Source organism: Rhinichthys klamathensis, unplaced genomic scaffold, assembly GCF_029890125.1.
Source record: "Rhinichthys klamathensis goyatoka isolate OS25496 unplaced genomic scaffold, OSU_Roscu_1.1 h1tg000103l_1, whole genome shotgun sequence".
Classification (NCBI taxonomy): Eukaryota; Metazoa; Chordata; class Actinopteri; order Cypriniformes; family Leuciscidae; genus Rhinichthys; species Rhinichthys klamathensis.
The window spans coordinates 4,827,381-4,853,679 of record NW_026606642.1 but is presented as its reverse complement, the minus strand read 5'-3'; the positions used below and the strand labels follow the sequence as shown (position 1 = coordinate 4,853,679).

The following is a 26,299-nucleotide window of genomic DNA, read 5'->3' as shown; positions in this document are numbered from 1 at the left end:
AATGGGAACTTTGCAAATGACTTCGTATAAAAACCAGGCAGACACAGACATAAGATAAGAAAATAGGAGTGTCGGCTCTGTCACAAAACCAAGTAGACTACAAACGACCGAAGTGACCCGTGACAAACATGTATGATACTGTTAGTAGCCTAATTATTCTTTAACATCAGTGCATTATCTGATCAAATGTAGCTTGAATGTAATGTGAGTGAGCTTCTGCCAAATGAATAAAAGGTAATAGCCTAAACATGTTATTTACAGGAAGAACTAAAACTATTTTGAAGAAAGGCTCTGTATTATGAGTCTTGATGCTGTGGAAAATAGCATCATTTTCTGAAATATTTTTATGGGTGCTATTCATTTATGTAATAGGCTATACATTATGAGTCTATGAAAATGTGTATTGGTGTATAAGATCATCCATGAGACTCATTCATGTTTGTCTGATTGAAAGTGTGAATCCAGACATATTTCTCTGTCCACAATCTGTATGATCCGTTAGAAAATAATAGTTGCATAGTTTTGTTTTTCCTATGTTAACTGTTTCTTCTCCAGGTGCGTCTGGTGTTGGTTCAGATGAAGTGTCAGTGTCAGTGATGGAGGGAGATTCAGTCACTCTAAACTCTGGTGTTCAAGCAAACCGACAACAGGATATTAGATGGTATTATAATGACATTCGCATCGCTCAAATCAATGGAGATATTAATAAGACCTGTACAGATGTTCAGTGTAATGAAGGTAATGAGAGATTCAGAGACAGACTGAAGCTGGATCATCAAACTGGATCTCTGACCATCATGAACATCACAGACACACACTCTGGAGAATATCAACTACAGATCTTCAGCAGCAGCAACAGTGAAAAGACCTTCAGTGTTAATGTCCAAGGTGAGTCATTTAATAACGTTAAATGCAGATTATATATTTATAAAGCACATTGTTAATGTCTGTTCATAGGCACAGACCAAAATGTTTCTTTTCAGATCGAGAATTAAGAAAGGGCTTATGCAAAGTCATGTTCACAGTTCTTTCTTGTGCAGTTTTTGTTTCTTTTCAGCAAAAGATCCTCCAGCATCTGTTGGTTTGTGTTTCAGGTGTTTCTGCTGCTGAAATAGATGAAGTGAAGAAAAACCAGGGAGAATCGGTTACTTTTGATCCTCCTGTAGCAAGAAAACCAAATGATGTGATGATGTGGTATTTTAATGACATTCACATCGCTGAAATCACTGGAGATCTCATTGATATCTGTACAGATGTTCAGTGTAATAAAGACACTGAGAGATTCAGAGACAGACTGAAGCTGGATCATCAGACTGGATCTCTGACCATCACAAACATCACAAACACAGACTCTGGAGAATATAAACTACAGATCATCATCATCAGCAACAGCAGCTTCAGCATCACTAGAGTGAAGAGATTCAATCTTACTGTCACTGGTGAGTATATAATTTAATCATTCAATGCATTTACCTTTGAGGAATAAAAAAAAAGCAGTTCAATATTTTTTAAATCAACTCCATGTTGAGTTGACTTTTTTTGCGCTATGCCTAATAACACTTTGACTAATGTTATTAACTTGAAAAATAGATAATATTAGTTTTCCAGTGAACGCTGCTGTTTCCTGTTGATACAGCTGATGATCAATATAGAAGGGTCTAAAGTAAAAAACAACAACAATAATAAGTACTGGATGATGGATTATCATTTACAATAGGATCTGTTTCTCTGTATATGTTCCAGGTTCAGGTCTGTCTTCAGGAGCTGTAGCAGGAATAGTTATTGCTGTTCTGCTGGTTTCTGCAGTTGTAACTGCTGTTGGTGTGATTTACTGTCGTCGCCACAAGAGCCATGCAGAAGTACCGCAGGATGTAAGTATTACATATCAGCTGATTTAAGAAGATTTTTTTCTAGATCTTTTTTGCTCTTTACTTTTTTTTTTTTTTTTTTTTTTAACAATAAAAAAAAAACTTCCAAATAAACATTTTGTACAGTTTGTGTTTGTGTAACTGAAACATCAATCCTTCTCATCACTGTAACTGTCTCGTTTTGGGTTTTGTTTCTTGTTCTTGTCATTGTCATGTTTCTGTGTCTTGTTAATGTGGTTTTTCATGTGATCCTGCCATGTGTTTTTGGTCAGTTCTTATCGTTGCACTATATGGTGGTTGTTCCGTTCCCGAGTCTTGTTCCTGTTCCTGAGTCTAAGTTTGTATTTGTGAAATTTTGAGTTTTTTAATAAAAGACTGCTGTACTTGGATCCTGCTTCCTCCTCTGCTTCAACCAAACATAACAGTAACCTTCTGTTAATCTGTGTTTTCTTACAGGGGGGTGATGCTGACCCAACACCAGATCCCAATGGCATTCCTTTGGAGGACATGGGACATCATTAAATCAGACTCAGGCTGAGGCTCCCAATAAAACAGTGGACACTGAAGAGAATTAGGAAATGATGGAGAGACGAGGATCAGCAGAAACTCTCATCGCTCAGAGTAATTGTGTCACGATTCCAGGATTTCTGCAGTCGGCACAAATAACAGTAAAAATTTCACCTTTTACATACCAATTTAACGAGTTCACCTTTACATATAATGAGATAGAGTAAAGGTTTTTGTGTATTTGCCGTGCTGTCCGGGGGAGAGGCTCCGAGCTCGTGATTTGGCCCGTACACAGAGTATTCCCCCGGTGGCAGAAATAGTTATAACTAGTGGTGTAACTAAGTGTGGAGAAGGGGTGGTGGAGGGATGCTGATCAACTGTCAATGAACAGAGGTCTTATATATATACATATATACTATATGCTATATATACTGTTAGAATATTTTAAATGATATATTAACACATTTAGCCTTAAACCGTATATAAGCAATAAAGTAAGAAACAGAGCAACAGTTTTCAGCAGTAGATCAGAGAGTGCTTGATGTTTCTCAGTATATAGAGGTTTATTAAAGCTGCAGTCCGTAGCTTTTTTGGGTTAAAAATTATCCAAAATAAATTTGAGACAATACATAACCAGCCAGTGTTCAAAACTCTCTGCTTGCCTTAGCTCGATTTAAAGCGGTAAGCTTGTAATAATGTTTTTAATTCCAGTGGTACTGGTGGATTTCCGCAGGAAATTAGAGCATGTCTTTGCGTCATTACGTCACATCTGTTCTGTACACATCAAAAGTCTCGAGTCTCGGCTAGTAGGCTATGAGTGTGAGGATGCTGGAGGTGGAGATTTATAGCCTTTTCTCACAGCATTTGATATAATTAAACAATTTGATGGCGGATCCAGAAAGGTTCAATCACCAGTGACCACTAGAGATTCACCCGTTGTAAAATGCAAAAGGGCATTTAATTGTAGTCACGCAATGCTGACGTAGTTAACGTTAACAATTTGGGAACAAAGTATAATTTGCACGGTTTTACGTGATATGATAAGCGATCGTTAGATTTAATCAGTGCGATTTACTGCAATGTCAGAACCAGAACAAAAGTGGATGTTACTTACTTGTTCAGATGACATTTTCCGGTGAAAATTATTATGTTGGTCATACTTCCAAAAAGAATAATCTGTGATTCTGAATGCCAATTTCCACACCGGCGTGGTGACTGACCGCACATTCTCCTCAAACATTGTTTTCATCCTCTCTGTGCCATTTCGAGGTACAACTCACGTAAAAGTTGATAATTCTGCGAATAACTGCAATTGCAGATTTCGAACAGAGATGGCGACTAAGAGGATAAACTGCGGACTGCAGCTTTAAAGCTGTTACAGTGATACATACACAAACAGTGAGAGATTATCTCGGTTTCTTAACATTTGCACTATAATGCTGATCTGGTTTGACATATCAGTAATTTTGTCCCGTCTGTTTACATCCTCTTATAACTGATAGAACTGATTTTTTACAATTACCTCAAGACGGGCATTATGACCTCCTCAACACAAAGACAGTCTCCACTACTGATACTGTATGTGTTTTTACTGGTATTGTTGCTGTTACTGGAAATGTCTGGTATTCTTATGTTGCTAATATTTATGGTTTAAACAGTTGCATTAACCCTTACTTATCTACCTTTATCAGAAAACACTTTCCAGCAGCGACTGAAACCAAAACCAGCTTTAATAAGCTTGGAATATCATTTATTTATTTTAAAGTTGGTGAAACATTCAGGTATTTATTGTTCAATGCCTGTAACTGGACTTATATATGAAACAGTCTGTATTCAATGTTGCTGCGTTAAACTTGATAAATACTTATGGAGGAGTGTTACAGCCATAATAACACACACGTGTGCATTCTTGATAAATCAATGCAATTAAACTTGTAAATCTTCATACATTCGGTTTTTAGATCTTAATGTTAAAAAAAAAAAAAAAAGTTCATGGTTGAATGTTCATGAATGTTCATGGTTGAAATGTGTAAAAATGAAGTTTACATGAAGTTGTGAACAAACATCTGTGACATTTTATGAGGTGCTGATTCATTCTTTCATTTTATTTGTTGGCATGCGGAGATGAAGACCTGTCGTGTTATTTAACTTTTTCTCCATCTCGTGTCTTTTTCAGTTCTATAGAGCTGTGATTGTCAAGAAGATTGTTGAAAATTATCAGTGTTTGATTGAGACGATTGCCTTCACTACTGTTTTTCCAGTCTAGCCTTCAGCTTTAGACTTGCGGTATCCCTTTGTTCTTTGGCAGTAATCTTGATTTTCTATTCTGAAACAAGGAAATGAACTGGAAAAATATTTGTATGTTTATGTGATAAATGATTAAAAACATGATTCATTCATAACATCTGGAATCTGTGCGTCTCTAAAATATGTTTGTTTTCAGAAATATCTAAGCTAATATTGAATCATAAGTTATAGGAATTTCATCACTGATGCACTACTTTCACTAGCAACTTTATTATGGTATAGTTACGTCTTGTAATGTCATAACCGATGGACTGAGTTTGTTTTTCTCCGTTCTCTCTCTACTGTTCATTTTTTCTTTGTGCTGCTGCTCTAGATATTGATCACATAAACCCAGCCAAAGAAGCTTAGCAACCAGATACATGTGGGGTCATTCTCTTCTGTCCCAGACAGTTTGCAGACTGTTGCTGTGATGTTCATCAGTTGATCTTTAGTGTTTGATGAACTGAAAGTACAGGAATGTTCAACAAACCAAAATCTGTTTAGGTATAACTGCCATTTGCTGACGGTTTAATTTAACTCTTTTTCTGTTATTTGAATTGTTTGGAAACCTCTAGGGAAGTTGGTGCCTTAGTAATCTTCCTTTATCTTCTGTTATTCTGGGCGAGACCAATACATTATTGACAAGACTAGCTAGGTGTTCGAGATGGAAGCATTAGCGATTAGCATATAAGTTAAGCAGGCTAATTCAACGTTAACGGCTATCATTAGGCTAACGGTTATTTAGCCTCGGTAAAGTCCGGTAAAATTTGTAACGTTATGACAGGGACAAAGAACAGCAGTAATTTAGTTAATCAGCTCGAACACATAGTCTTGCAGTTATCTTAACTCAGTAATTTGCAATAGGAATTTTGAACTTTAAAGCCGTCACCAGACACATGTTTTTCTTACATTCAAAACTACCAAAACGTAGGGTATACCAATAACAAAGGGTCCGTGTGTCAGGCACTTTACTATCTTGAGGCCACGAGTTACTATCTTGAGGCACAAGTTCCTATCTTGAGGCCACGAGTTACTATCTTGAGGTTGCGAGATACTATCTTTGGGCCACGGGTTACTATCTTGAGGCCAGGAGTTACTATCTTGAGGCACGAGTTACTATCTTGAGGCACGAGTTACTATCTTGAGGCACGAGATACTATCTTGAGGGGCCACAAGTTACTATCTTGAGGGGCCACAAGTTACTATCTTGAGGCCACGAGTTCTTATCTTGAGGCACGAGTTACTATCTTGAGGCCACGAGATTTTATTTGACAAAGTGGGACTAGGGGGGCTCCGTACATAATGACATTTTGCAAAAAAAAAAAAGATAAAGAAATTCGGATAAACACTCTTCTCATGTGATATCTAGTATATCATATTATGTTATACAATAAAATGATCACATACTGTACATGGCTTCTCTTTTACAGCATTTTGAAATGGGACATTTTTTTTTAATTAATTTTGATGAATATAAGGTGACAGAACTGGCGACGTACTATAGGGAAGACGTCAGCGAAGCTTGGCTGTTTTTATGGTGCACAACTTGTAGTAAATCGCAGTCGGATACACGTGGATTATGGCAGTGTACAGACAAGATACAGTTGGGTTGGATGGGCCTACTTTCTTCCACCACCTCAAAAACATCCAAATGTAGACATAAATAAATCCATAAATAAGTATCAAAAATGCATATTAAGTACAGTTAATCTCAATTTAATGCATTTGTGGAATAATGTTGATTACCACAAAAATATTTTCCATTAGCCCCTATTCATCAAGTACCTTGGGTGAATGAGGATATTTGTAATTTAAGGAGTGCAGGAAGTTAGAAGGTGCATGGAAATCAATAAAACTTAGTTAATTTTAAGCAGTTTGTAACAATTTGTCTAGTATTCAAACCCAGACTAATTGCCACAAGATTTAAATTAGGGAGGGAACCACCGGCTACGGTCTGTGATAGTCTAAATACTTAGTAAGATGCAAGAGTGAGTATAATTCACAAAGGAATGATGTGAAGAATACATACAACCGGCAATACATGATAGGAAGTCACACACAAAAAAACCCAGAGACGAAGCATTTCAAAAATAGAAGTCAAGTCACCTTCATTTATATAGCCCTTTTAACAATATGGACTGTTTCAAAGCAGCTTTACAATGATAATCGGAAATTAAAGTAACAGAGATTGTTTTGGCTTTACAGCAGCTCTAGAGTAAAGTTATTGTCTAGCTAAAGTAAGTTTGGATTGATTCACTTCCGTCGCAACGATAATTAGTTTTTAACTTAGGGGCCGCTAACACAACACCGTTCTAACAGAAAACGTTTAATGCGATCCGGACGCTCATTTGCATAAAATTTGCAAAATAATTTGTATCGCTTCCACGTAGCCACGTGAATCGAAACTATCACGACAACGTTTTATCAGTACAGAGGTAAAGGGAAGGAGGCCTTCAGTGGAAAGAGTAGTTGACAGTTCAGGGCTGCGTTGTCGTCGTGTCGAGGCGCTGGTCCTTCATCAGATCCGGAAACGGCCTGGATCCGGCGGACTGCGGTAAACCTCGGGATAAACAGAGAGACTAATATTAGCGTTGATGCCATCCTTCTTATGATGTACCAAGTACATCAGGATTTATGGGAAGTGTTCCTGACTCCGGCTGATCTAAACTATGCAGCCTAACATCGAAATATAGAAGTCTATAATGTGATATGCTACGCCAAAGAGATGTGTTTTTAGTCTATATTTGACAGACTGTGTCTGCTTCCCGGACAATGTAAGGAAGATTGTTCAAAGTTTTGGTGCTAAATAGGAAAAGGATTATAAAAGGACTATAATGCGTTAAGAGATCGCTCAAGTACTGGGGAGCTAAACCATTTAGTGCTTTGTAAGTAATCAGCAATATTTTTAAATTGATACGATGTTTAATAGGGAGCCAATGCAGTGTTGACAGAACCGGGCTAATATGGTCATACCTCCTGGTTCTGGTAAGAACTCGAGCTGCTGAGTTTTGGACCAGCTGTAGTTCATGTATTAAACGTGCAGGACAACCACCCAGTAGAGCATTACAATAATATATCCTTGATGTCATGAACGCATAAACCAATTGTTCTGCGTTTTTCATTGAGATAATATGACTTAGATATACTTTTAAGATGAAAAAATGCAGTTTTACAGATACTAGACAGACACGTGACTTTCAAATGTAAGATTGGTATCCAAGAGCACACCCAGGTTCCTGACGGCGACGAGACGGAAACAATCATATCAACAACACTATGTACAGAATCTATCTTGTCTGGATAGACAGAAATGACTAAGTCCTTTCTGCTGTTCTCAAGTGCATGAAAGTCTTGTGATGAAGTGGCCTGAATCAGGCCGATCTAATCTGTCAAATCATGCGCGTAACCAGACTTTTCTCCTTGTACATCGACCCAGAGGATAACAAGGAGGGTAGAAGTAAGGTGTCCTGGGGTTAAACACTGTTGTTGATGATTAATCCTCCTGTATATTATCAGGAAGGACTAAAGAGTCCACAAGCAAACAAAAATCAACATCATAACATACGTGAATCAACACAGGCCACCAATAAAACATAAAAAAAACACCAGCATCTTACATTGACTGAGCAGAAAATCCCATAGATTCCCAGTCTGGACTCCAGGCACCATCCACCATGCTGTTAGCTTCAAACAAATCTTCATTACCTTACTAATATCCAAATATAACATTACCTTACATCCTAGAGCAATAAGCACACTACCTCCCCCTAGTGTCAGGTAGTAGCTTTACATACCAAAGGGGAACTTGTGACAGGTCAAGACTGTTACAAGTTGAAAGGGCTTTTGTTTCATCAGCAAAGGATAAAATGTTTTGCTAATATCTCAAAATTAATAACTACTAAGTGCCATAATGCTTTAATCAAGTTTTTAATCAAAACCATGAATAGGCACTGTTCCACTGTCAGGCCAGTGCAGGTTTAGCCCCTGTCGTTCAAACTGCCCGGCTCTAAGCAGGACTCAAAACTGGGCCTGTCCGCACGGGATCTAACAAGTAGGCTAAAGTCTGCAGTCTAAAATTTGTGTTGACACAAGCGCTTAACCTCGAGTCTTGCTTAATAAAAAAAGTAAGGAAATATTTTATATGTCAATATTTTTGGTAATCAACATTACCCCACAAATCCTGTTGATTGAACACAATTTGTACTGAATATTCCTTTAAAAAAAAAGGATATTTAAAGGGGCTGGACAAATGATCTCTACGCACTATTTATAGATACATTGAATATTATTGAATATTTTTGATGTCATATTCAGTCCATTTATCTAGTTGATAAACTCCAGTATGTTCAGTTGTGGTGTTTGTGATGGTCAGAGATCCAGTTTGATCATCCAGTTTCAGCCTGTCTCTGAATCTCCCATCAGGAACATCATCATATGTGGAGATTTGATTTTTCCCCCCCTTCATTTTAGCTATGGGAGACTTTTCAGCTCCAAATGTCCACATTATGTAGTCATCTTCACGTATTTGAGTATGATAGTTTAGAGTAACAGAATCTCCCTCCATCACTGAGACTGACTCACCAAACACACCTGATGAACACACAGATTTTACACAGTTTAAGGCTCCTGATGGTTTACAAAGCATGAAATCAGCTGTACTTTGTTATATTAATGGTGTAAGTACAACATGGAAAGTTGAGTTTTTCTGGATATTAACAATTTAAAACCCACAAAAATGTGGCTTATTGGAAGATTTGCTTTGAGTCTCCATTGGCTGAAGTCGCTGTAGCAATCTACCTGTAGCAAGTAGCAAGATTTTTAGCAAGACTTTTAGCAAGACTTTTATCATCTGTGAGTGTAACGTGGCCAGCCTCCTTGTTAGAGCAGGTGCATGGAGGTATGGAAATACATATACGCTGACAGGTAGGTGGAACCATTCTGTCATTGAAGTCGGACCGAATGCAATGATTAGATGAACATTTTATGCTCCTACGCCTTCCACAGATGATATATATACACTCACCTAAAGGATCGTTAAGAACACAGTGGTAACAAGGCATGATGGATCCATGTTCTCATTCTGTTTACGCCAAATTCTGACTCTACCATCTGAATGTCTCAACAGAAATCGAGACTCATCAGCCCAGCAACATTTTTCCAGTCTTCAACTGTCCAATTTTGTTGAGCTCTTGCAAATTGTAGCCTCTTTTTCCTATGTGTAGTGGAGATGAGTGGTACCCGGTGGGGTCTTCTGCTGTTGTAGCCCATCCGCCTCAAGGTTGTGCGTGTTGTGGCTTCACAAATGCTTTGCTGCATACCTCGGTTGTAACGAGTGGTTATTTCAGTCAAAGTTGCTCTTCTATCAGCTTGAATCAGTCGGCCCATTCTCCTCTGACCTCTAGCATCAACAAGGCATTTTCGCCCACAGGACTGCCGCATACTGGATGTTTTTCCCTTTTCACACTATTCGTTATAAACCCTAGAAATGGTTGTGCGTGAAAATCCCAGTAACTGAGCAGATTGTGAAATACTCAGACCGGCCCGTCTGGCACCAACAACCATGCCACGCTCAAAATTGCTTAAATCACCTTTCTTTCCCATTCTGACATTCAGTTTGGAGTTCAGGAGATTGTCTTGACCAGGACCACACCCCTAAATGCATTGAAGCAACTGCCATGTGATTGGTTGATTAGATAATTTGATTAATGAGAAATTCAACAGGTGTTCCTAATAATCCTTTAGGTATATACACAGCTCTGGAAAAAATTAAGAGACCACTGCAAAAATATCAGCCAGGTCAATCAAGGTGTGAATGGAGCACCACTAGATCAAGACCCTGTCATGGTCAGGGCAATCTCCAGACCTGAACCACATTGAAAACCTCTCTGTAACGTGATCAAGAGGAAGATAGATGGTCACAAGCCATCAAACAAAGCCAAACTGCTTGAATGTTTGCACCAGGAGTGGCATAAAGTCACCCAACATCAATGTGAAAGACTGGTGGAGAGCATGCCAAGACGCATGAAAGTTAAAACATTTTGTTGTTTAAAAATGAACATGAAGTTATTTTCTTTCTATTATTCGAGATCTGACAGCAATATTTTTTGTTATTTTGACCAGTAGTTGTTTTCTTAAAATAAATGATCTAAATGACAATATTTTTATTTGGAATTTGGGATAAATGTTGTCAGTAGTTTATAGAATAAAACAAAAATATACATTTTAACAAAACACTCAATAAATATTAAAACTTGGAGAAACTGATAATTTTGCAATTGTCTCTTATTTTTTTCCCAGAGCTGTATACATACATTACATATAACAACATTCAGATCACCAAACTTAGTGGTTACTATGAAGAGAGTTTCAACCAGCATTACAAAAAAACAAAACAACAACAACAAAGGGACATATATGCATGCCGTTTATTGCCTATATTCCTCTTTTTCATGCTGTTTTGATTTAGGGAAGGGAAAGTTGAGTTTTATTGTATTTTCTTTATTTTTTTTCCAGTAAATTAGAGATTAAAATGTTTTTTTTTAGTTGTTTTGCTTTAGGTAGCTTATTGAAAAATAACCTTAACCTTAATAAACCTTAAAAAAAAGATTTCTATTGATGATTACATTTGTTTTCCCGTTGCTAGACTTTTTTGTTGCCTTCACTTGCAATTCCTTATGCTTCTTTCATTTTTGCAGCACATTTATCAGCATTTCTACCAGAAAGACTCGGTAGAGAAGATACTGTACAATTGTGCATTTTATTAACAGTCCAGCAAGCAATATATGCAATAAAGTTCTTTGGCGTGGCCCCGTCCGTAACTCACAATCCGAGGCTACGGGTTCTGCATGAAGATGAAGGCAGGGGTGCAGCCGACCCCCCTTGGGGTATTGGGAGGGACCATCCTGGTGGTGGTAGGAAGGATGGAGGGAAGACCGTCTTGGTGGAGGTGGGGAGGATGGTGGTAAGTGTCAGGATCTGCAAACTCAGACGAGTGTAAGTATGCATCTTTTATGCTTCACGCATTAGAACGTGATTGGATTGATGAGAAGGTAATAAATGATGTAGCAATTGAGTCTTCCTGTCAGAACTTAAGGCCCGTTCACACCAAGCACGATAACTATAAAGATAACGATAAAGATAACTATATATGCGTCCACACCAACGACTGATAACGGTCTTTTTATTCTAAGCACGCGCGCGCCCGCGCTGCGGTTTCAAAGTAGACCTTTAAATTAGAATGGATTCTGATTGGCTGTCAGTGTTTTATCTTTCGACAGCTGGAAAAAAATCGTTCTGAAAGTGATCCCAACGATATCGTTCCTCATATCTTTATCGTTATAGTTGTGGTGTGAACTCTGTTATTCTTTAATATGGAGAACGATTTTTAGAATTATATCTTTATCGTTATCTTTATAGTTATCGTGCTTGGTGTGAACGGGCCTTTACGCTAAGCTTACACATCTCATCAGATCTGTTTCTTCAGTGCAAAAGTGTCCAAAGCATGGAATTAAATAATTGAATATTGTTTCTTGTTATTGTTCTTGTTTGCATATGCTTGAGCACACCTGGTAAAGTTGTCAGTGACAACCAGTATGTGTTGTTACAATCCTGACTAGCTTCTGATTCCTCATTTGTGTTTTCCTGTTGCCCAGGGGCATTTGTCTTGTTTTTGTGTGTTCTCTCTTTGTGTGTTTGCAGGGTAGAGTCGAGCTGTGGTTGATGTTGGCGATGAATCGACTGAAAAAGTTCCTTCTTCCCCAGTGTGGTTGTCCATTGAAGCCTTTCCAACAGCAGGAGTTTTTGAGTATTTGTTATGTAGTATTTTTTTTTTCTGTTTTGATGTTGTTTGCTTGATTAATTTATTCATTACCTTAATAAATTTACTTTTTGATTAATTTAATTTGCGTGTGGCCTCCCCGTTTGTTATATACCATGAGTCAGGTGGTTTTGTAAAGGTACTCACTCAGTCATCTTTATTCCTCTCCAAGTGAAGACAGAAACGAGTTAGAATAGAAATGTATAGATAGAAAAGTAGTTTTAATGCTTCTCATTGGAGCACTATCATGGGATACATGCTTTTATCTTTTGTTAACAGGACCATCTGACCATCAACAACCTGTCTCATTTACATTTTTACATATTGTTAATTTTATTTAGTTAGTAAATGTGTGGACTCATGTGATATTTATTATTTATCGAAGCTTGTTTACATCATGGAATAAAAATAATAATAAAGGTGAGTCACCTCACAAGTCTGATATTTTCTTGCATTGCGAGTTTATTTCACGCAATCATGACTTCGCAAATTATATTTTTAAGCTAGCAATTGCGAGAAAAAAATTCTGAATTGTGAGATAAATAGTCACAGTTAACTCTCTTTTTTTTCGTGGCAGAAAAACAAGCTTCCATAATAGCCATGACATTAATACAGAAGCATATTGCAGTTAGTTATAATGCTTAGGCTATTGTGTAGTTCTACCAGCAGGTGCAGGTCCACCAGGTTTTATGTATTAAGTCTCTCGTATTATTCATGTTACATGATTTGCATATATGCAGATTAGAACGTTCACTGCGTCAACGCTCTACCTTCCATTCAGGCTGTCAGGATTCACTAACTGGTTTTACAAGTAGGCCTACGCCGTTAAAGCAACACACTTTTATGAATAGCCATTCATTTTTTTTGTGGGCAAAATGTTGCTTCTCTTTAATTTGCTCTCGGTGATCTTCATTTCACTCCTCCATGGTAAGACTAAGATTTGTTATAATCTATTTTCTGGTGTTGCATTGATTTCTGTGACCACAAATATTAGGCGCTGTAGTTATAGCAGGATTATTATAGGGTTGAGAATTGAGATTATGTCATGGTAACAAATTGTATGACATAATTACTAACAACAGGCTAACACTGTCACAGAATTCACAAAGGAATCATCCGAAATCATATTTAGTGCCGTAAAAAAGGGGTCCTTGTAAACTTGTTTATAACTTGGTATACATACGTAACATGGCATCAAACCGTCAGTAAATGTTGGTATTCTTATGCAACAGTTGCTAGAATGTGATGTAGCCTAAATTGTTTTGGACAAAAGGTTCTGCCTAATTAATTAAATATAATGTAGCCTAAACACGTCTACGTCGGAGATTCAAACAGCAAGAAAACAATAATTTAGTAGATCATCACGGCACTGTAGGCCTATTATCCGTTTTTAAATTAGTAGCCCACTGTCCTGAATAAGATATTTTACATAAATTATGTATACATATTGTCCACAAGACAAGAAAAAGTGGTTCGACCTGGATGATCCACAACTGTTTTCTTGTTTTATGATGGTTGTTCTGGAGTCCCTTGTTTGTTCTGAACGGCTAAACTGCCTAATGTTATTCAGATTTTTTTTTTTCCAGCATCTTTTGCATATTTAAACCGTTTCCAGCAGTGACTGTATGATTATGAGATCCATCTTTTCACACTGAGGACACCCGAGGGACTCAAACACAACTATTACAAAAGCTGCAAACCTTCACTGATACTCCAGAAGGAAACATGATGCATTAAGAACCAGCTGGATAAACCTTTCAACAGGATGAAGATGTACCAAATTTTTCTCATTTTGTTTGAATATAATTTTTTTTTTCATTTTGTTCTGCCCAACAGAAGATGGATGTCTCCCAGAATGCAAATTAAGTACAAAATACCTTTATCTGCACATCAAGACGTTTACAGCCCTGTCTCCTATTGTATGTTTACTTCTGTATCAGTGAAAGTTTGCAGCTTTTGTAATAGTTGTTCAAATATCTCAGAATCCAAAAATATTTGTCGACTTAAAATCTTAATGATCTGTAGAAAAACATTTCCACAGCCCTATTGTATAATTGAATTAAGCTTATGTTTCTTCTTCAGATTCATCTGGTGCTGATACAGACCGAGTGTCAGTGATGGAGGGAGATTCAGTAACTCTAAACACTGGTGTTCAAACAAACCAACAAGAAGAGATTAAATGGTATTATAATGACACTCTAATTGCTCACATCACTGGGAATCTCAGCATTATCTGTACAGATGTTCAGTGTAATGAGAGATTCAGAGACAGACTGAAGCTGGATCATCAGACTGGATCTCTGACCATCATGAACACCAGAAACACAGACTCTGGAGAATATAAACTACAGATCTTTGGCAGCAGTGGCAGTGAAACAATCTTCAATGTTACTGTTCAAGGTGAGTCATTTAATAACGTTTAAATGCAGATTATATATTTTTAAAGCACATTGTTAATGTCTGTTCATAGGCACAGACCAAAATGTTTCTTTTCAGATCGAGAGTCAAGAAAGGGCTTATGCAAAGTCATGTTCACAGTTCTCTCATGTTGTGCAGTTTTTGTTTGTTTTCAGCAAAAGATCCTCCAGCATCTGTTTGGTTTGTGTTTCAGGTGTTTCTGCTGCTGAAAGAGATGAAGTGAAGAGAAACGAGGGAGAATCTGTTACTTTTGATCCTCCTGTAGCAAGAAAACCAAATGATGTGATGATGTGGTATTTTAATGATATTCTCATCGCTGAAATCACTGGAAATCCAAATAAAACCTGTACAGATGTTCAGTGTAATAATGACACTGAGAGATTCAGAGACAGACTGAAGCTGGATCATCAGACTGGATCTCTGACCATCATGAACACCACAAACACAGACTCTGGAGAATATAAACTACAGATCAACATCATCAACAACAGCAGCTTCAGCATCACTAGAGTGAAGAGATTCAATCTTACTGTCATTGGTGAGAATACAAGTTAATCATTAGCATTTTCCTTTGAGGAATGAAACAAAAAGGTTCATATTTTTAAATCACCTCAATGTTGAATTGTTGTCTTTTTTTGAGCTTTGCCCAATAACACTTTGACTAGTGGTATTAACTAAATACTTTGAAAAATGCATATTAGTTTTCCAGTTAACGCTGCTGTTTCCTGCTGATGATCAATATAGAAGGGTCTAAAGTTAAAAAAATATGAAGTCCTGGATAGATTATCATTCACAATCATGTCTGTTTCTCTGTAGATGTTCCAGGTTCAGGTCTGTCTTCAGAAGCTGCAGCAGGAATTGTTTTTGGTGGTGTTGTTGTTGGTGTTCTGCTGGTTTATGCTGCTGGTGCGGCTGCGATTTACTACCGTCGCAGACAGAGACATATAGCAGTACCACTGAATGTAAGTATTACATACAGCTGATTTAACAAGATATAAGAGATGTACTGTGCATAAAAGAACAGTGGTATGATTACATTTGATTTTAATATTTAATAATCATTTTAATTATTATTACATCATCAAAAACACAAATAACTCTTAATGGTCAGTTCAAGAATTTTAGATGCGATGTTGAAATCATAATATAATTTTGTATTAATGTATTACAGAAGGTTTGATTCAATTTAAGATAATGGGCCTCATTTATAAAACGTGTGTAGCCACAGATTTCATCTTAGAGTAATACGCTAAAATCCACACCGACGTTCATATTTAGAAAAAAAAGTCTTTCTGAAGTGGAAATGTACTTTTTCTTCTGGCAGAGAGTCAGAAAACTGCAGGTATTTGGAAATATAATAAATCTTGCTACTCACCGTTCTCAAGTAAAAGTTTTTGACGTTGACTGGTGCTCTTTTATATGTTAATGACATTATTACAAGACATTGTTAAAACAAGACAAAAGTCATTCAGCGGTGCACAAATGTTTAATTTTTAATTTCACATTCGGAAGAAAGGCCTACTTATGTTGTTTGTGCATGCGTGCGTTCATTCTCTGAATCACATATTCATATTTGATAAACGCTCGTTAGATCAAATGCACAACGGTTTCTACGCAGCATTTTACAAATGAGGCCCATTTAATATTTAGGGAAAGAAAACCTCTGTACATTCCACAAACAACAAAAGACAATTCAAGTCTATAGTATGATGACCTGACATATATAGCAATTGTAAGTCGCTTTGGATCAAAGTGTCAGCTATATCTAAATGTAGTTACAATTGTATTACTTTAAAGGTGAAATTACGTACACTTTTTACCAGATGTAATATAAATATATATGGTGTCCCCAGAATGTGTCTGAGAAATTTCAGCTCAAAATACCCCACAGATCATTTATTATAGCTGGTCAAATTTGCACCTTTTTGGGTGTGAGCAAAAACGCCCCATTTTTGTGTGTGTTTCTTTAAATGCAAATGAGCTGCTGCTCCCCGCCTCCGTGACTCAGGAAGAAGTTGCAACTTTTAGATGAACCTGGATGTTTCTGGATTAGTGGAGACATTTATGTAGTTGTGGTGGAGTTACATTTATTCATTTAGCTGACGCTTTTATCCAAAGCGACTTACAATTGCTATATGTCAGAGGTCGCACGCCTCTGGAGCAACTAGGGGTTAAAGGTGCAGTGTGGGATTTTTAGCGGCATCTAGTGGTGAAACTTGCAAATTGCAAACACCAAGTCACTCGCGGCCTATCCCTCGGTTTTCAAACTCGAATGAGAAGCTACGGTGGCCGACGTAAGACAAAATATGTCGTCGTCTGAGTCAGCAGCAGAGAGTAGTAAGTCAAGCAATGAGGTTTCTTTAGCGCTGTTTGTTCGCTTTCGGCTACGGTAGAAACATACCTTCAGACCTTCATAGACGGGGATTCCCGCGCCTATGTAGATATAAATGTCTCATTCTAAGGTAATAAAAACATAACGGTTCATTAAGGTCTTTATACACCACTGAAAACATAGTTATGGATTTTATATTGCATCTCTGTCAATAGATCCTCAGAAATATTACACAATGCACCTTACATAATATAATAATAGTAATCAGCTGATTGTCTGACGAACGTAACCAGCACATTCTCCCCACATAGCAAACCCATAATACAGCGAGGGAGAAGAACCACATGAAACTATGCAACTGTATATTTTTTCTAACATGGTAGTAAAAGTTTAGCTGGCTAATATGAGCTGTTACTGTGGCTGAGCTGGTTAAAGCGTTAAGCCTTGTTTACACTCGACGCGTCCGCATGAGCCCAAAGGTGCGTGCGGCAAAAATAACGTGATTGTGACAGCGCGCGCGCCTCCGCATCCCCTAGACACCACTTACTACACACAATAGGCTTTTTTCTCTGACTTTGGAAACTCGATCGACTTAAAATGCGTCCAAGATCGACGGGTTGGTGATTCCTGTAACTGTTTTACGGTCAATGACAAGAGTAGCCTACTAATCAGCTGTCTCACGAACTTAACCAGCACATTTATCCCCACATAGCAAAGCCATAACACAGCGAGGGAGAAGAATTAAGTTACATGAAACAATCCAACTACATATTTACACCACTGACAAGGGAAAAGTCACTACTCACGGTGTTTATGACTAGCTTCTTCTAGCTTCCTGCGGCTTCTCTTTCAATGTAGTGACGAAACGCGCTCTGTAACGCTGTTTGTTCGCTCTCGGCTACGGTAGAAACATGACGTCACAAGATGGCGACCTTCATAGAAGGGGATTCCCGCGCCTATGTAGATATAAATGCCTCATTCTAAGGTAATAAAAACATTACGGCTTATTAAGTAAGTTCTTTATACACCACTGAACACATAGTTATGGATGTCATATTGCATTTCTGTTAATAGATACTCAAAAATGTTACACATTGCACCTTTAAGTGTCTTGCTCAGGGACAGTGGATTCGAACCCGGGTCTCTCACACCAAAGGCATGTGTCTTATCCACTGCACCATCACCACCCCGATTTCCATTCTGGGTTGTCGGAAAAACACGGAAAAAGTCCATGGTATGTCCAAAAGTCCAAAAAAACATGATATGTTTAACCATCTGTGAATCTTTGTTTTCCTAGGATGATGGCTTGTGATAACGCACCACGTGACCTGACTGACATTACTTTGAAAAGGAGGATTCCTACAATCAGACTCAGACTGAGGCAGCCAATAAAACAATGTAACATCATTTATAATTTTGATACTTTCATTGAAAGGGACACTGAAGAGAATTAGGAAATGATGGAGAGAAGATCAGCTGAAACTCTCATCGCTCACAGAGTAATTGTGTCTCGATTCCAGGATTTCAATAGTCAGTGCCAATACCAGTCAAATTTCACTTATTACCAATTTAAATATGACATTAAAAACGAATTTGATGTATGTTTATTTTAGTGATTTAAATGATAAATTAAGAGACACATACATTTCTGTGAAATACTATTGATATTTGAAATCAATACTAGAACCACAACCTGCCTTGATTATCTTGGTGCAGCTTATTCATATTCATTTATTTTATTTTAAAGTTGGTGCATTAGAGTATGAAAATACTTGGTGTGATAATGTCAGGAGGAATGTTACAGTACAAACTTAACACAAATGTGTGTTTAAAACAATGACATTTTTATAGCAATTAAATCATAGTATGTCTTCATACGTTTGGTAGATATCTTTATCTTCATTGTTAAAATGTGCAAAAATGAGTAATTGAAATGGTCAAATTCAGATATTTTATGAGGTGCTGATTAGTTCTTTCATGTTATTTGTTGTCATGCACTGAAAAAAACAATAAGTCAAATTTACTTAATTTTTTCAAGGCAAGTTTTTGCACTAATATTTTTTGAGTAAATTTCACACATAGAATTAAGTAAACTCTACTTAACTAAGTTAAGTGAAAGTAACTAAAGAAATTAAGTAATTTTTACTAAACTAATAAAAGGTTGAGTAATATCTATTTGGTTGAATTTTTCTTTGTAATACATTTCACTCAATACAACATTGATTTAGATTTCACTTTTTAAGTATATGATTTACTTAGACACGTCTAAGACTACGTAAACAATTTGATAGATATAGTGTGTCACCATATCTTCATTTCAGAAGTTGTATGTGTGAACGCTGAGACCTCAATACTTGGTACACAATACACAATGACGGTAACATTTGATGGATCGTTTTTGTATTTGAATGTGTCATTTTAAGTTGAAAATGAACTCCAAATGTCACAAAATGGCAAGTTACTAATCCTAACAACAAAAGCAATGATAAAATAGTGTAAATAGAGCTGGAAAACAGTGATAAATCAACCTCATTAATTATTCAAGGCCCAGTGCATGATGGGAACACCAGTATCAGAAAAGTTGAGTAATTTTTACTTAATTTTATTAAGTTGATATTCACGCTTTCATTTCTACTCGCTTGAATTAAGTACTACTATAGAATTTACTTATTTTTTTTAATTCTTGCCTGAACTAACTTTTTTCATGTAAATTACATTGTTTTTTTCTGTAGTATTTACTTCACCACAAAATCATTTTTATCAGTGTGTGACTAGGAGGATGAAGAGCCATGTAATTTTTTATTATGTTTTTTTTAATCAGTTTTGGTCATGAATTATATTGTGTTTGTCAATTATCTCGTGTCTCTTTCAGTTCTATTGTGTTCAGCTGGGGTTTTATGAGTGTGATTGTTTTTTAAACTCATGGCATTATTGTATTTTGCTTTTTTGATATGTTTAATATTATCACTGTTTGATGGAAATGATTTGGCCAGTGTAGCCTTCAGCAAGCTGACTTTGGTTCTTTCTTTTGGCAATACTCTTGTTATTTTGTTCGTTTTTTGGATGGTGGATGGTGTCTTTTGTATGGTGCTCATTTTAAATATGTAAATAGGCTCAATAGAGACTAATTTATTTTAAGTGTCAATCCAAATAAATGCTAAACTCCTTAAGCCTGTACCTCAGATTTAACCATTGTTGCCAGTGTTGTTAGTCAGCAAACTTGCTAGTTAGTCTTTAGTCCAACATAAAATCTTCAACTATTACATTTATTTTTCGTTGATGAACTTTGTGCTCGTAAAAATAGGGCTATTTTAATCTAAAGTGCTAAAAGAATGTTAATTGGGATAAATAATTTAGCTCAGTAGGCTAAGTGGAGAGGCGCACACTGGTCACCAGAGGGCGCACTTGCTATGAAAAACCCTCTCGTTCGGCTGGATCAGTGAGGCTGTCATAAAGCCTAATTTTTCCTCCCATCTCATATTTTTTTCCATCAACATCCGTATACCATAAAAGAAAAATACAGGAACAAAATATCTTCTAAGTTTGTATAGGTTTCCACTGGGTGAATGACTTTCTACAGATGTCAGATGTGGCCAAAACCTTTAAAATGTGCATGAGTATGTCTGATATGCAGATATATTTCACATTATTGTGGGAAAATCAAACCATAAATATCAAATAAAAACATGAAATTGGTTATTTGAGTCGTAATCACGCAGTACACAGAACACTAGAATGACAGAATTACAAATATTGCACACTTCTGATTTCATAAAATTTAAATATAATTTTTCATCTGTGAAAGGAGCCTTCAAAACAAATTATAAAAACACATATTTTATTCTTATTAACTGTAAACTGTAAGCGTTTCGCCCCCGCCACTGAGAGGAAAGAGGATGGACTGAATCTCATCTTGTGCTTCATTCAGTTTGTGTCACAGGATTCTAAATAATGTGTGCACTGTGTCACCAGACCAAAATCATAATTCATAATTGCTTTTAAGCAGCCGATCAAAGCAAGCGAGAGGTCACATTTTAACTGAGCGTCTGAATGCCTTAAGTTGTGAAATGGAAAAAAAAAACAGGCCTTGCTTGATCGTGCAGATTGAAGATACAGTACTGGGAGAAATATTATATTATTGTAATTAATAATCTCTGACTTCTCTGATCTCTCTGATATTTATGTGAGAGGGAGAAATGTGTTCCTTTTTCACAAGATAACTCCATTGAGCAGAGCTCCTATCAAACTTTTCAATCTGTAAATATAATACATTTAGTGGGACATCTCATTTACCTTCATTTCTGTCCCTGAAACTTCTCCAGTAACTAAAACTTCCGATGAAAAGCTTAAGTGTGTGATTTAAGGAGGTGATGTCTATGACTCACCCCAACATGAGTGAATCTGGACTGGTACACACATGCCATCACATTAACAGATCCGATTTCCTTGGTTGACATTCCTTGGTGGGAATCACGTGAGTCAGTTATTAAAACAGGGTCTATTTTTCTCTCTTTTCATCTCTGCTTTGGAAATTTGAAATCTATAAGTAAGCTGTCATACAAAGGTAGGCTACTGTAGTTTGTCATTACTGTATAATGTATGAGGTTTGACATGCAGTTTCTTTCTTACGCATATAGCACATGCAACTACTATTTCTGCATGCCAAGCATAGATTATTTCCATTAAAGTAGGATCAGAATGAATGTGCACATTCCCTGTCTCTGCGTGTTTAACAGATAAGGTAAACTACCAACAACAAACAAGCAGCTCACTGCTCAGACTAAACTGTTTCTCAAATATTCCCTTTGGCTCCATTCCACTGCAGTCTGACGCAAAGATAAAGTGAACAGAGGTAAGCAGGACATTCACACTGAACATTGCCTTCTAGGTTTACAACAACAAAATTAGAATGTGTAGGTAGAATCAGCTAGAAATACCTCCTTAAAGCAACATCTGCACATGTTCACTTTTTACAGTGATATGCTATTTTCCCATTCAGTTTAAATAGCATCTATTTGTACTTAGTGCAAATATAGCCACTGCCTTATTATATAGTTTAAATTAATCCAGTTTGTTCTTTTTTACCCTTGTTGGGCCAATTCACTTTAAAGACAAATTTAGTTATTTTCCTCCAGCAGTTCTCTGAATCTACCACTTTAGCAATAGTGTGGACTGTTGATCTAATCTTTGGTTATTATCTCTTAATCTTCATCAGAGAAGTACATCACTATGAAACTCTTCATGTGTCACACGATCAGAGATGTATAAAGTACTAGAGACCCAGACTTGAGTAAAAGTACAAGTGCTCTCTCAAAAAAGTGACTTGAGTAGAACACTTAAGTGGAAGTACAAAAGTATTTAAAAAAAAATTGTACTTAAGTATTGAAAGTAGTTTATTTTAAAATTTACTACTCAAGTACTGAAAGTAAAAGTACAAGTATAGCTGGGTTTCTGTCACGTGATTATGATGACGCGCGAAATTCAGATGGAGGGCAGGGAGTGAAGAGCGCAATGGACGAGATGGAGGAAAGTCCGCACTGTACTACTTTACACGCTATTACAAGAGAAAGATATAAACAAAAAATCAAACATATGTTGGACGTAATCCTTACGTTATGAAGAGGAGCGATTTTTCAACTGAATTGAAAGGTTTTCATGCCAACGAGGCGGTAGATATCAGCAACTACCTCTTCTTACACACATACTTTGACTTTACAAAGTTCGGAAACGTTACACGTTACACAAACATAGCCACTTAAGTTGTATTAACTCCCCTTTGACGAAGTGATCACTGCACACACAGGCATCGGTGCATTTTGGGTATAAATTCAATAAATATTATTCCTCTCTATAGAAATCTGACGGAAACCTATGGAAATCTATCAATGGGCCTATTTGTCCAAATCTGCACAAGCTAAAAGCCATGAAGGACGTTGTTTTGTCATGACGATCTCACAGGAGTTTTTTTTTTTTTTATGGGAACGGCTGACGCTCACAATTCATATTAAAGGTAGCCTATCGACTCATTTTTTGATTACATAACTCCTGACACAAATTAAGACATGATTGTCACTATAAGTTTCTGAGAATAAAATAGTGGTCAAATACTGAAACTTGAGTCTTATATCTTTTTAATGATGTATAGTTTGTCAAGGTAATAACATTAAATCTAATAGTAACTTTGAACTATTTAAACAAAGAACGATTCAGTGCGCCGGCGTCCTCGAACCTTCTATATGAATTGTCTTTCACTCCGACAAATGAAAACATGGACTCTAAGTAGGGCCAGGGGTCTCCTTCCTCACCGCCACGATCACTCGAAGTTGAAGGTGGTGTTTCTGGTTCTTCCATTTCGAAACAAACTAACAAATCTCAATTGTTCTCAATGGAGGCAGGCAGCAGAGCGAAAGGCAGAACAGGAGCACGCGCGGTCTTCTTGATCGCTTGATTCCCTCATGAGCCAGCTTCATTAAACCTGGTGACAGAGCCATCTACCGCTCTGGCAGTGATTATATGGGTTTGGAATGATTCGTAACATTTTTATAATTGTAACAAGTAACGATGTAGCACATAAAAAATGTATCGGAGTAAAAGTATTAAACTCATCGAAAAGATGGACTGAAGTAAAAGTGGAAGTAGGAGAAAAAATAATACTCTACTAGAGTACAGATACAGCCTTTTAGTACTTAAGTACAGCAGTGAAGTAGTTCTACTTTGTTACATCTCTGCACACGATTGAATGCTCATTCAAATCATGAGTGGACCGGGACATTGTAAAGCCAGTGTTGTGACACCAAGTGTTAATACTTTCTTATTTCTTAGGCTCCACTTTTGACAATTCTTGTGTAAGGCTGTCCTTGTGTAACTTCTTTTCGTTATGTTATGTGTACATCATGGACAAGGGCTTGGACACACTTATACACTCGCACACAAACGGGAACTCAAGACACGCACATACATTTAAACATTTAACCGTTGTTATTATATTTCTTAATATGCTATATATGGTAGGGTTGAACTTTGAGTGCTATGATTGGATGGTCTGGACATCATGGGTGATTCTGCTTTATCTTGTGTATAAATATGACCCCTCTTTAATATACTTGAGAATGTTATTACACCGTCTCTGTGTCTGCTTGATCATTCTCCTGAGATCTGATACACATCACAGATGTTGAGGAGCCTGTTTCCAACTGATGACTGATAGCTTCGAGATCTGTAGATAATCTACCTGAAGATTCATCTAACCCCAAGATTAAGCCTGACTGCATTCGCTTGGACTTTGAGAAGGTCATCGTAATACAGACCAGAGGTTTACTATCCCAGACTATAGACTGCAACCTGTGTGAGTATCAGTTACCTTGAGCTCATTTAATATTTTTTGTTACATGTCTTTTTTTTTTTTTTTTGGAAAAAGATGGTCAATCAATAATCTTTAAAGCATTGAGAAATACGTATAAAAAAAAGCATGCAACATACATTGAGAATGTGTTTTTCTGCGGGCACATTTATTTTCTGGGGTTTGTAAAACTTTAGAACTTTTCTGAGCGAGTATAAGAAATGCAAGAAATGTGTCTTGGTTCAGATGGAAAACAAAGTACATTCAAAAGCACCAAACTGCTTTATAAGTCAAATGTCAGTAAAGGTGTTTTGATGTGTGTGTTGTTCAGCAGGTCATGGAGATTCATCAGTCTGCTGTGATTCTGATGCTGGTCTTGTGTGTGTCGTTCTCCACTCATGCTCAACCACCACATATAAAGCCACGCTATCAAAAGTTCCTCAATCAGCATTTCGGTCCTGATATGAGTGAGCAGAAGTGTACAAGTGAAATGAGAAAGAGAGGCATCACTGGAGCTGACGATGGCTGCAAACCTGTCAACACCTTCATACAAGCTAATTCAAATAATATTAAAGCAGTTTGTGGCAGAGGAGGAACTCCACAGGGCGGTAACCTGTTTAAGAGCAACCAGCCTTTTCCTGTGATCACCTGCAAATTACAAAGTGGGGAGAGACCCCCAAGATGTGAATATCGTACGGGGAAGAAGTCGACTCGTTACGTTGTGTTGGGCTGTGCAGAAGGCTGGCCTGTACATTATGAAGAAGGCATAACTAATACAAAGAAGATAGGCTGAAAAAAACCTTACAGAGCTTTATTTCCCAAACATTTGTTCACTCTCCTTTTCCATCCTTTTTGTTAGAACTTCACTGTCTCTCATTTCACAAGTCTGTTTTTACCCTAAATAAGCTTAATGCTAAAAATAAATTTATTTCTTTACGTTGGTGTTATACGGTATTCTGCACTTCTTCGTGCATGTTTCTGTGTGTAAGATCATGTGCAAGATTCAGCTAGTCTAATGAAATGTTAAAGGGAGACTCCACCCAAAAATGAAAATTCTGTCATCATTTACTCACCCTCAAGTTGTTGCAAACCTGTATGAGTTTCTTTCTTCTGCTGAACACAAAGGAAGATATTTTGAAGAACAATTGGAACTTTGGCACCATTGACTTGTATTTTTTTTTTCTACTATGGAATTCAGTGGTGCCAAAGTTCCAATCGTTCTTCAAAATATCGTCCTTTGTGTTCAGCAGAAGAAAGAAACTCATACAGGTTTGCAACAACTTGAGGGTGAGTAAATGATGCCCTTTAAGCACTTAGTTAACACTTTTGAGCATTGAAAGAACAATTCGTACGAATTTGTACGAATTGATTAAAAGGTGGCTAATTCGTAAGAATTTTTGTACGATTTGTCTAAACCCACGTGATGGGTAGATTTAGGGGCGGGGTCAGGGGTAGGTCATTCATACGAATTCATTTGAATTGGGCAACTAGTAAAATATGTACGATTTTGCAAAAATCTTACTAATTCTTAAGAGTGAGGTCGTACGCATTGTTACGAATTAGCCACCGCATAAAATTTGTACGAATTGCCGTGAGATCGGGTTGGAAAGAACTACCGAATGAGCAAAATGAGGGAAGAAAGGTGCAGTTTTGTGTTTTTCCACCCGTCTGTAATCCTCAATAAAACTTCTCTATTACCCTTAAACTCGTCTGCTTGATTGACATGCATCTCA

General features: G+C 37.0%; 2 protein-coding genes across 3 annotated transcripts in view; both read left to right on the top strand.

The window, feature by feature from the left end:
- LOC130086911 (uncharacterized) overlaps nucleotides 1-19,205 on the top strand; it is a 255,212-nt gene extending 236,007 nt beyond the window's left edge. The window contains exons 2-4 of the mRNA XM_056253140.1: nucleotides 15,089-15,433; nucleotides 15,712-15,857; nucleotides 18,525-19,205. Of these exons, the coding sequence (XP_056109115.1) occupies nucleotides 15,089-15,433; nucleotides 15,712-15,857; nucleotides 18,525-18,539 (506 nt within the window). The 3' untranslated portion in view covers nucleotides 18,540-19,205. The remainder of the gene's footprint in view (nucleotides 1-15,088; nucleotides 15,434-15,711; nucleotides 15,858-18,524) is intronic.
- A 5,152-nt stretch (nucleotides 19,206-24,357) lies between these two features.
- Nucleotides 24,358-25,640, top strand: LOC130086926 (ribonuclease-like 3). Of its 2 annotated transcripts, none has more exons than XM_056253167.1 (2): nucleotides 24,358-24,572; nucleotides 24,901-25,640. In XM_056253167.1, exon 2 carries the CDS (start codon nucleotides 24,904-24,906, stop codon nucleotides 25,357-25,359), a length of 456 nt encoding a protein of 151 aa, XP_056109142.1. In that variant the 5' UTR covers nucleotides 24,358-24,572; nucleotides 24,901-24,903; the 3' UTR covers nucleotides 25,360-25,640. The 2 variants fall into 2 exon arrangements, with proteins under 2 accessions (XP_056109142.1, XP_056109141.1); XM_056253166.1 differs by having other exon boundaries at nucleotides 24,898-25,640.
- The last annotated feature ends 659 nt before the right edge of the window (nucleotides 25,641-26,299 follow it).

What these genes read in the sequence shown, in the direction of transcription:
- LOC130086926 (XM_056253167.1), top strand. Translation starts at nt 24,904, where the DNA reads ATGGAGATTCATCAGTCTGCTGTGATTCTGATGCTGGTCTTGTGTGTG.